At 50.9% G+C, this 12,049-nt stretch overlaps 1 protein-coding gene across 1 annotated transcript; it reads right to left on the bottom strand.

The window, feature by feature from the left end:
- Window positions 1-3,809: 3,809 nt before the first annotated feature.
- On the bottom strand, window positions 3,810-11,815 carry FN3KRP (fructosamine 3 kinase related protein). Its single transcript, XM_063080976.1, has 6 exons — window positions 11,664-11,815; window positions 8,667-8,818; window positions 8,241-8,332; window positions 7,092-7,174; window positions 5,407-5,529; window positions 3,810-5,136 (listed from the first exon to the last, which is right to left on the bottom strand). The coding sequence occupies exons 1-6, from the start codon at window positions 11,802-11,804 to the stop codon at window positions 4,798-4,800; spliced, it is 930 nt and encodes a 309-aa protein (XP_062937046.1). The 5' UTR covers window positions 11,805-11,815; the 3' UTR covers window positions 3,810-4,797.
- Between the last annotated feature and the right edge of the window lie 234 nt (window positions 11,816-12,049).

Genomic DNA, 12,049 nt, shown 5'->3' with positions numbered 1-12,049 from the left:
AGAACTGCCAGAAGCAAAGGGCCTCAGCTGCCAAACACCATTATTCCCACCTCCTTCCATGAGTCTCGAAGGCCACAGTCATGGGAAGGGGATTGGCATCCATGGGAAGGGGATTGGCATTCACCTCTTGACAGGGCATGGCAAGGCCACTGCAGAAGCGAAGGTAAAGGGAGGCAGGTTGTGCCATCTACGGAAAGGGCACCTGCCACTCTGTGTCATCCTCTTCCTAGCTCTGTTCTCTCGGTCTGAAGCCACCCTGCTATTGCATCTTGGAAAGGATTCATGACAGGTAAATTTCTTTATTCTTGGCTGGGCATCGAGTTCCGGGTTGGAGATCAGATCGTGTTCTTTCTGAACTGAGGAGGCTCCATTGCTCGCCAGCTCCAGTTTTGATGTCAAGAAGTCGGAGGCAATTTTAATTCTTATTCTTTGTGTGGAAACTATTTTCTCTCTGTAGGCTTTTTGGGTTTTCGGTGTCACTGCTGTCTGAAATTTCCCCGTGGATTTTTGTTTGGGGAGAGTCTACTGTCATCCCCTGGACGGGACTGGTGGGTCATTTCAGGACAGAGCCTTGGGTCCTCTCATCAGACACTGTCTTTATGGTCTCCTGTTTTCTCTGTTCTCGCTTCAGTCATTCTAACTATTTGGTCTAAAGTTGGTTCTCTCTTACCTTCTCTCGTTGCCCCTTGTAACTTTCCCTCATACAACTCAGCACATGTTAAGGGTCATGCAAAAAAGAGCCATGGGCACCCGAGTCTCGGTGAGAACAGGCACACGAATGAGGAGCACGTGAGCAGGCTCCAGCGTAGGATGCCTTTATTTGGGAACTAACAAGAGCCACTGAAGATTCAGAGGTGGGGCAGGACGGTTAAGCGATTCTAAGTTTCTTAAAAGATGAGTAGGGTGAATTTTACGGTGTGTAAATGATACTGTTTAGAAAAAGGTCTGTATCTTAAATGACTCGGGGCACAGTGTAAAGGGTAAACTGGAGGGGAAGTCCAGGAAGCGGGGAGCGGCTGGCAGGTTTCTGCGGGAGCAGGTGAGCGAGATGGTCGGGAGAGGGGCCCCCGTGGAGGTGGCCAGGACGGCGTGGAGAGGGAGGGGCAGCACGACCAGTTTCAGTTTGGCCGACACGTTTTCCTGAGCACTATGCCCAGTTTCTGCTATTTCTCCTTCACATCCAGCATCCACACTGTCCTCTCCTCTCTGCCTGGGGGCTGACCTGTCCCACTCGACGAAGAACCTGGACTTCTGGCTGGGTTTGGCCAGAGGGGAGCCCAAGAGGAGATGGGGAGAAGGGAGTAGGGTGAGGTCAGAGTGTTTGTTCCTGCCAGGAAGGTCACCATGGGCTTTGTCCTCTACACACCATCAGGCCTGAGTGGCAATAGCCCCTTGGAGCTGGGCCCTGCTCTATTCCTGTGGTCTCCTGACATCCGCCACACCTTTGTCCAGTGTCCCTCTGTCAAGCCCTCCTTCAACTACTCCAACTGAGGGCACCTGATCAGCCCCCCAGTGCCAGGCCTATGCCCAGGACAAGGAAGGATGGCACCATTCCGGGAACAGGAAATGGGCCAGAAGGGCAGGTTCTGTTTAAGAAGGTAGAAAAGCATACGTTTCTGGTACACTTTCATCAAGAGATTACAAAATAAAAAGCTTTGGGGTGGAAGGCTAGACTGCAGTTACCTACAGACTGACTTCTATGGGGGCTGGCCAGTTACCTGAGCTGGTCAGTGCACGGCCAAAATGAATAAACGAAGACCTCCTTCTGTGGAAAGGCTGGTGCCCTGACAGCGTTAGAAAATGAGGTGTTTCGATGTAACTTGTCCACTTCCAGTAAGAAATCACAAAAAAGCTGCCTGCCCCCAATCCCAGAGATCAGACCCCCAGGGCCCTGGATGGGTGCTCAGGGCAGCAGCCATGTCACTGGACAGCCAGCCCTTGAGGCCTCCTCGTGGTGCTCATGGCTGCCCCAAATGGAACAAATCTCTTCCAACTCTCCCCATGACAGTCTCAGAGCTGCATCCAGAGCCACATCTCCCGATTATCTCAGATGGAACACACCACTCTGCAAGGACCGGAGGCAGGCTGTTGTTGGGATGCGTCACACAGCTGTTCCTCAAAGCTGTGCCTCCCAATCACAACCTCCCCTGCTGCCCCCATTTCTTCCAGCTTAGCTAGCCCAGAGAACAGCCCAATTTCACATGGGAAAGTTCATCCTCGGATGATAAGCACGTGGTCTTTCATGGAACAGAATAATCCACAAAAAAGCTCCTTCGGATAGACACAGGAGCCTTTGGCCCACAGCTTATACGACTTTGGCAACCGTTTATGAAAAAAATATATACATACGTGTATTTTATATATATCTAACAATGAATACAAAATCAGAAAGTAGATAAACGAACCTCAAACTTAGAAAGCTGACAAATACGGTGCCGCCACAGCACGGTCGATCAGCTGACCGCCCACCCGGGCTCCATGCCGCGTCCATCCCGCATTTCTACTCTGGCCGTGCACTCAGTGAGGGCCTCTCATGACACGCGGCACCGTGGCACTGTCTAGGACCAAAGTGTCCTTCCCATTAACAGCTTGGGAAAGCTCTGGCCTCGGCTCCCATCACCCGTATCACTGTGCTGCCGTAGAATGACGCCCAGGGCCCGAGCATCTCCCAGCATCAAGGGGCCAGCATGGGGCAGAACCAGCCGTTCCCTGCACCTGGCACAGCCCCCAGAGATGCTCTCAGAAGGGAGTCTGGGCCATCCTCCTCCTCGGGTAGTCTGGCTGTCCCGTCAACCCCTCCAGGGACCAACAACCCGGGGAGGCTGCCTCCCACTCTCTGGACCCAGCAGGGTCTGTGAGCAACTCCACTGGGAGCTGACAGGTCACTCACCTCACTGCGAACTCATGATTCCCAAAACGCCGGTCCAGGCATTGCCTATACGGGGGTATGGGGTTCTAAGCATTGACGGCTCGTGAGAAATACAGGAGCACAAGATGGAGGCTCTTCCTTCAAAATCCTCTAAGGCTAAACAAATACACACTCCAGCTATCGTTTCTTTCCCTGCTGACCACTTTGCTCCTACTCGGTTAACCACAGAAGGATCCCTGAGCTGTGCTTCCCAAGTGGTTTCAGTGGCAGAATGATCATCTTTGCAGAAGACCCCAAGTCCGGCAGCCGCCAAAACCAAAACCACGCGTATGAATGGGGGGAAACCAAGCAGCACACATTCCACTGTAACGAAGCTGTTTCATGGCATCACTGTCCTTAGAAACAGCTGTTTCCCTCGGGCCAGAATAAATAAGCTAAAACCTTGGTGAATTGTTATCTAGGGATTAATAGGTTTGAAATGCTAACAAGTTCTTAAAAGTCACAATCCTCTCTCCCTTCTTATGAAAACTAGACCTCTGAAGGCATTCAGTTCTGCTTCTGAACTCTACCAAGGGGACCCTGACCTGTAACGTACAAAGAACAAGCACACAAGGAAAACGAATTCATCCTCTTCAGTCCACCTCAGTGAGACACTGGGTGTCCCCTCCAACACTGGTGTTTCCTAAGCCCTATGCCAAGCTAACATCGTCACCAATTAGCTTCTTCCCCCAAATATAATTCTACGGTTACTTTCATTCCCCCCTTAATGTTTTCCAAATCTCACAGGGTAAATAAGAATAGCAGTTAAGCAGTACCTCTAGTGAAATATTGCAGATAGTTATCAGGCTACTCCTGGTCTAATTTTGAAGCTCCGTGCTATTTTTTAATTTGAACAAAAAGATGAAACTTGCTCTTCTAAAAAACAACTGTTGTACCTATTTATTGTCACAATATATACATTACAAAGGTTTCTTGGCAAACAACTAAACATTGAATTACGATAAATGAGGGAAAGTCTCATGTGTTACTGAAACCTCTGAAAGTTTATTCAAATTTTTATGCAGAAGGATATGTTAGCACAGATGCCATCTGTGAAATATTTCTCATCACTGCACTACTGAAGGAGGGGAAAAGTACTAGTTCAGCACTCATTCTGTATGTTGCAAGGGAATGACGACTCAGCAAGCTTTAGAAAAAGGCACACAGATGGGGTAATGGCAGAGCAACTCAAGACTCCTAAATTTACCCTGGGACACCCTCAGCTAGCAGCTTGGTCACTCCCAGAATCAGCTTCCAGACCTACGCAGCCTGCAGCAGAGTCTAGAGGTAATGCAGAAAGAAAAGGGAATGTGCTTGGATTTTGGAAGTGGTCATTATAAGAAGCTTCTAGTAAGATGGTTTCATGTCTAGACCCAAGTCTTACCCATCAAGAAGCACCATCGTGAACAGCTCAGAGACATTCCTGGAATGTGACAGCAGGGAGGCATTGGCAGAAAGCCATCCTCTGAGCAGCAGTGCTCAAGCACCTTGCCACTTCCCTGCACACTAGATACCCTACCCCATGCTGCTCACATGAGATCACTGCGGTTTCTCTACTTTGGAGCAGCAGTGAGGCTCAATGTCACCCATGCTTCATAAGTCCCTCTGTCCACATCACATCTCCAGTGTGGCTTTATCTAGCTATCAAGTCTAAGAATGACAAAACCTTCCCTCTCAGATATTATGTATTTTACAAGGTTTGAGGATAAGCTACTGACTTGGTCTTAAGCCACTCCAGCCACGTGAAAAAACAGGGAAAAATTCACGTTGAACAGGACCATGGAGAAACAAAAGGAGCCCTGACCACGGGCTCTGGTTGGAATCTGGTGCACCTGCACTAGAGAACTCAGCACACCACTAATAGAGGCCTGCCCCTGGAGGAAAGAAATTCACTTGATCAGATTCCTCATGATGCTTAGGGAGGATCCTCTATACCCTGATCCAAAGTGATTCCAGTGGTTCAAATAGTGAAAGAGCTGATATAACTTAAGGCGCTTCTCAAATCCTGGGGCTTTGGGGATTTTGCTGTGGTAGGCAGAGTAAAAGGAGCCACTAAAGCCCCCAAACATGCCAGCTATCGCGAGCTCATATTCCGAGTGGCCATAGAAAGAAGCTGGATCAAAAATGATGGGCCCAGCAGAATCCTCTGCCACGTTTCCTCCCCAGAGGTCTCCGTGGAGTAGGGCTGGGACGATCTCCAGATCACGGAACAGGTCAGGGATCTTCAACTGCAGGGGGGAAGACAGAGTGGAGATACCAAAGCATGGATGAGGGATGCAGACATCTAAGTGCTGCTCCACACATCTGAGCGCAACTTCATGCTCAGACATGCAGGGCTCAGGCAGAGCAGATGGGACACTGACAGGCATCCTCTTCCTGCCCAGAACCAGACTCAGGTGGCTGCACCTGCTTTGGTACCTCCCCCACATCAGGGCTGGGCGGGGCATGTTGCCAGCGCTAAGTGCACAGGGGAGGCGGGGGTTGGGGGTCCTGCTTACCTGCAGAGCAGACCAGAGCTCCAGGGCCTCCCTGTCCCCAGACTCCTTCTCCACCATGTCCATCTGGGGCTGAATGCGCTGCCGGGCATAGAACACAACCCAGTCCTTCTGCCAGTCATTCACCTGCACGAGCAACAGCAAAGGAGAAAGAAGAGTTCATTCCAAAATGCCAGGACTGGGGCCGGCCCGTGGCTCACTCGGGAGAGTGCGGTGCTGATAACACCAAGGCCCCGGGTTCGGATCCCATATACGGATGGCCGGTTCGCTCACTGGCTGAGCGTGGTGCTGACAACACCAAGTCAAGGGTTAAGATCCCCTTACCGGTCATCTTAAAAAAAAAAAAAAAAAAATGCCAGGACTGAAGGGGGGCTTGAATGCCCAGAAGCACCCCAAAGTGCAAAGGGCTACAGAGATGGTGTGGGGAAGGGGTGGCGGTCACAGGAGGCTGGAGAGAGTGAGGGGTGCCCAGGCAGCATGGGATCTCATGGACACGCTGAGACCTTAGGTCCTATCCCAAGAGCAGTGGAGCAAGGGCTGCTTCAGGATCCACTCTGTAGCCTTCCAAGACCAAAGAGCTCTCAGACATTTTCTTTTCAATTACACTCACACTGGAGTACAGAGGCCAGAGCTAGCTGACCCTCCTTGACCTGGTGGCTCATTTCTGACCATCTGCCTGGCCATGGACTATGCCTCTCCAGGGAGGGATGATGTGAGAAGTCATGTGGAGCCCTGTTCTAAAAGACCCATAAGAAAAGATGTCCAGGTCACAGGTGCTTACAATCCAGGTAGAGGGAGTAAGACAGACACAAGAGTAGAGTAGCACACAGAGCAGTACGTGATGACAAACAGTCTCTCACACACACACACACACGCGCGCGCGCGCGTGCACAGCTGAGTACAGGCAGGAGAGGTAGGGGCAGAACCACAGTCATATACACACACACACACACACACACACACACACACACACACGCGTGCACAGCTGAGTACAGGCAGGAGAGGTAGGGGCAGAACCACAGTCATACACACACACACACACACACACACACACACACACACACACACACACACACACGCGTGCACAGCTGAGTACAGGCAGGAGAGGTAGGGGCAGAACCGCCCAAAACACCCCCTGGAGAGGCCTCTAGGCAGGTTTCCAGACAACTTCCTGCATCTCAAAATCTGAATAGTGTCAACTCCCCCAATGTCTACCAGTAAGCCCCTTAAAGTTTTCTAGGTTCTTCAGTGTCCCCCTTGCGAGGAGCCACACTGCCTCTCCTCTTGGCGCAGAGCTGCCATCCCATCAACTCATTTGCTGGGCCTCAAGTAGAACTCCCCAGGCTGAAACTCCCAGGGAAGCTGACCATAAAATCATAAAACTGAAAGTTACGCTTGTCATTATGCTATCTTTGAAAGTTTAGTATATTTAAAACATTTTTTTTAATTTTCTAATTTTTACCGGCCTTGAAATCCAGCACCCTAACTTGCTGACCCTTCTGTTTCTCCGTGCTTACCTAGCATATAAGGTGGGTAAACTTCAAGTCAACCTTTTAAAAATTGGCAAAGAATAAAAGAGTGCAAAGACTTTCACTGAATCTCACAGAAAGGGAAGAGGGTGTGCTTCCCCCACTATGCCTGAACAGCTGACCTGACTGTGAAATGGAAGCAAATGCTGCATCACTCACCTGAGGGAGGTATCCACAGCACGTCACCACTTCAAACCCAAACTGATCCACAAAGGGCCGTTCTGCCTGCCCGCCTCCTCTCCCTTGCAAGCACAGTGAAAAACAGAAAGACAACTACTCAGTGCCCTTGCTGCAAGAGACCCTAAGCCCCCACTCTCAGAGTCGCCTTGAGGCTTGACCTCACCGTGCCCTTACTACCTCCTGTTCTCACCCAGAGACAAACAAGGTCCTTGGTCCCTACTAACCCGCAGGACACCCAGAACAGAGCCTGTTCCAGCACCAGAGGATGCTCGGGGGGTGGGGAGGGACGGGATGGGGACAACACCGTGTCAAAATAAATAAGTAAATAAAGGAGGATGTTCTTCAGAGACGAAAAAAACCCTATACTGTAACTTATCAGGAAAGAACTGTTTTCGGTGGCAAACTTAGCACCATTTGTGACAGATAAACTGCTGTGCTTTGAAATAAGTCTCAATTCTTTGCAGCTCCCCAAACTCAAAAAAAATCCCAACAGACTGAACTCCATGTAGCTTGGAAGGGACAAGGCAGGCAGTGTGATGGGACCTGTCAGTAGATTCTCACACGACGGGCAGTCTGATGGGACCTTTCTGTCTTGCACAGTAGATTCCTGGTTACCTGTTTTCTGACTGTCAACTACTCTGCCTAGCAGAGTTACCACACAGGCTACCCACAGATTATCAAATCTCAGAGGGTCAAAATGCTAGAAAATTTCCTCAATGCTAACACCACACTAAGCTCTAGAAAGGTCAGGCATGAGGGCTCTCATTATGAGCCTCGAGTTTGATTGTCTTAGAAAAGAAGACACTGTAATTAAAGGCCTCACCTTGCATACAAAACCAGGGAAACTTAGACTCTTTTCTGGGTAGTGAGAGGTAAAAGCAACTGTAACCTATGGGGTTTCAAGTTCAGCAAGTATTTCCCATCTTTCAAATGCAATTATGATACGTCACGCTAATCGTATTCACCCTGTGCACTGCAAACATGCAGCCTTAGGATTGATGTTCCTTTGTTTTAGCATCAACACAGGTCTGACCCTCACAACACTGCAGTATAACTTTACTCTCAAACCCACACTGGCTGAATGACCTCCTCTAGGCAGGGTCCCTCATGGCCCATGCAGCCCCATACCCACTGTGCCAGCCTCCTTCAGGAGCATCTCTCCAAGCTTCTTGTTATCAAGGTGTAGATCTGCTAGCTGGGCTCCGAGCTTTGCAGCATGACTGTGAAACCAAAAGGCAGCAGCTAAACAGATGACACACAAATAGCAGATACACATCCATGTGGAAGGTCTCGGGGCACAAAAAGTAGGTCAAACATTTTGAGAACAGAAAGTCTATTCTAGTGGAGCAACAGAGAGACAAAGGGCCCTGATTATTTGACAGTCTTTCCCATCCTCATCCGAGTTTGCAGCTAGGGCCTTTGTCAGCACCTCACTTCAAGAGACTCCTCTCTTTTGCCTTTAGCTTGCAGAGAGTACATGCCACTCATTCTGGTATAAAAGAACCATTCAGAGGAAAAATAAAGCCAAGCAGAGGGGACGGTGTCAAGACAGACCTGCTCAGATACCGCATGTCCAAATGCTCCATCACGAGCATACTCCCTCCTCCCGGGGCATCGAGAACCTTCATGGGCTTGGGCACTCTCACTGTTTCTGTCTTCAGGATGGCAGTCAAGCTTGCCATCTCACCTTCAAACATTCTTCTGGCCTGTCAGAAAAATCATGGAGCAGGGAAGAGAGACAGCAAGGTTACTTCCAGAAAGGTCCTATGCAGACATGTCTTCCTCTAGCACTACAATTTCAAACCAAGGCTATCCTGACTGAGGACTCAACGGAAAGACGTGAAGAGTTTTCTTAAAGGTGCTTGTCAGTGGAGTAGGCTATGAGTTCTGAAGCTGCACAGAATAAGAAGGCTTGTACTGTCTAGTATTAGACTATATTTGTATTCTATGATAGAATCCAAAGACTGCAGAGAGGAAAGTAGAAGGCTACTGGTATTTCACTAAGTGCCTGGCACACAGCTGGATTACACATATGGTTATCTGTCAGTGTCTGCAGACAGCACCTCAACCACAATCCTGTTCCACAGACAGGACAAAGGCTCATCTGGCCACTCAGGTGCAGGGGGCCCTCCATCTGCATACACCAGGAACCTGGGGTCACTTTTCACCTAAATGGACCGCCAACGTCTATGCCGTCTCCTACCTGGCACTGGAAACCATCTCATCTCAATCACCATTTCCATCTTAGTCCCCTGGACTACAGTGACCATCCTCCACCCAGCCTCCCTGCTCACCACACTGCAGGGATCCCTTTAGAAGGCAAATCCAACCCTGGACACACCCTGAGCTAACCCTTCCTACTTCCCGCACAAGGACCGCCCTACCCACTCTCCCACCCTCACCTGGGACCACTACCCAGGATCCACCCCTACACATGCACACATGTACACACAAGCTCCTTGTGCTTCTGTCTTCCAGCCCTCTTTTCTGTTTCTCAGAGGTTCCCTGCCTTCTCCAGTCTCAAAGCCCCCACACACCTGTCACCTCTGCTTGGAACACTATTCCTCCATCTTTTGCCAAGTGAGTTCCTTTCTAGTCACCTTCAGATTTCAACTTAATATTGGTTTCAATTTCCCAAAGAAATCTTCCCTGACTTCTGATACTAGGGACTTCCTCCCCTTTAAAATATCCTTTTTAAGGAAAAATGTCATTGAAGTACAAGTGCACAACTCATAAGCGTCCAGCTCAAAAAATTCTCACAGCATAACCACCACCCAGATCAAGACAGTGGATATTACACAATCCAGAAACTCCCCTTCTTGCCACTAGTCGCTGTCCCCCACCCTCAAAGGTAGCCTCTACCCTGACTTTCATGATCACAGACTTATTTTCCTGCTTTGTCATTCTGCAGTCATACGGTCTCTGAGGTCTAGCTTCTTCATTCCACACTGCACTTGTTATGCTAGTGCATGAACAGTAAGAGTTCATCCTCACTGCTGTACAGTGCTCCACTGTGAATATTCCAGAATGTATTCATTCTATTGCTGATGGACAACGGGGCTTCCAGTTTGGGGCTGTTAATATCAGTGCTAGTCATTCTTTTACTTATTCTCATAGTTACTAACTGATCTTGGGCAAGTTACCTAAGCTCTTTGTGCCTCAGTTTCCTTATCGGTAAAATGGGGTTAATAAGAGTCCCAATTTCATAGACTTGCTTCCATGAGTTAGCAGCTAACCCTTACATTCTAAACACTTTATAAATATTATTATTACTACATTAAAGAGCCAAAATTGCTGAGGAGGAAGCTAAAAACTATGTCCTAAGAAGAATTTTCAGCATTCTCCTTAGAAGATAAAGGAAAATAACTGGGCTCCGCCTATACTTTTACTAGAGTACTGGTTGTGGAGAGTAGAGTAAGGAGTAATGTTTAAAAAAAAAAAAAAAAAAAAAAGGCAGGAGGAGGTGAAGGAGGGTCTGCACACCCAGCTACAGGCCAAGGCTCTTTCACAGAAATGTCTACTGCTACGCGGCCCTGAGTTTCTAACTAACGCTAAGAACGCTTACTGCAAGGGCCGGCCCGTGGCTCACTCGGTAGAGTGCGGTGCTGATAACACCAAGGCCACGGGTTCGGATCCTATATAGGGATAGCCGGTTTGCTCACTGGCTGAGCGTGGTGCTGACAACACCAAGCCAAGGGTTGAGATCCCCTTACCGGTCATCTTTTAAAAAAAAAAAAAAAGAACGCTTACTGCAGAGCAGACCCATGGTAAAACTAAGCATCAGTGGAACTTAGGGGAGGAGTATGAGAGAAAACCAATTACACAAGTGTGCAAAAAGCAGATAAAGAATAATCAGGAGGAAAACGACTTAGACCAGGCCAATTCCACCAGGAGGTATGAGAAAAAACGTTAGAGTAACTGGTAGTGACCCTTAAATGTCTCCAAGGAGTCCCACCCCCAGGAGATAAGCACAGGAGTCTCGTCCCCACCACGGCCGGGGAACGCTCGCGCTTCGGCCCGCACAGCTCCACGCAAGTTCCGAAGCAAGCCGGCACGGCACGCCGGAACCTCTTACTAAATAATAACCTCCAATAACTAATAAATAGTAACTTTCCTCCTAAATAATAAGGGCTTCTGCGAGGAAGCTTGGAAAGGAGCGGATGGGGACTCAGAAAGACCGAGCAGGACGGACACCAGAGGGCCCCCAGTGCCCACGTCGAGCTCCGGGGTGCCACTGACGCCCGCGCACCTGCGGACGGTCCGGGGGACGCGGGGAGGGGCCGGGCTGCCCCGCCGGGCCAAGCGCGGCTCCGGAGACGGCGGGCCCAGCTCCGACCCCCGCGCCCGCCGGCTGCCGCGCGCCAGCGAACGCACACGGGGCGACGCGCCGCGCGGAAGAAAGCGGGGGACGGCGGGCGAGCGGCCCGAGCACGGCGCAGAGGCGGGGCCGCGCCCGACGCGGACCGGAGCCGACTCACTCCGCTGCTCACTGCGCGGGGCGGCCGCCCCCGCCCGCAGACAGACCCCGCCGCCCCGCCCCGCGGGCCTGACCTCCGCCCGGGGGTTCACTTTCACAAACACTCGTCCTCGGTCCGTGTCGTAACTCTGGCCCTGGCTAATGCAGCCACCGCCTGAGTGGCCCGTGGCCCTAACGGAGCCGCAGCCCAGCTCCTGCCTCAGCACCGCCTCCATGTTCCGCCGGTGCTGCGAGCCCGGCGACGGCGCCGGGCGGGCGCACGCGCAGCCGAGCGCGGGCCGAGGGGCCGAGAGCAGGGATTGGACGGGAGAGGGGCGGGCCCAGGCGGGCGGGCGTTGTGCGCACAGTTCCGGCCCCTTGCGTCACATCCGTCCCGCCCTCCCGGCCTCCGAGTGGCGGTGGCTGCTCCGGGGCGACCCTCCAGGCGGTGCTGGGGGTGGCCAGGCAGCGAGGGTGGAGG

Source organism: Cynocephalus volans, chromosome 16, assembly GCF_027409185.1.
Source record: "Cynocephalus volans isolate mCynVol1 chromosome 16, mCynVol1.pri, whole genome shotgun sequence".
Lineage (NCBI taxonomy): Eukaryota > Metazoa > Chordata > Mammalia > Dermoptera > Cynocephalidae > Cynocephalus > Cynocephalus volans.
This window is presented reverse-complemented; position numbering and strand designations above follow the sequence as displayed.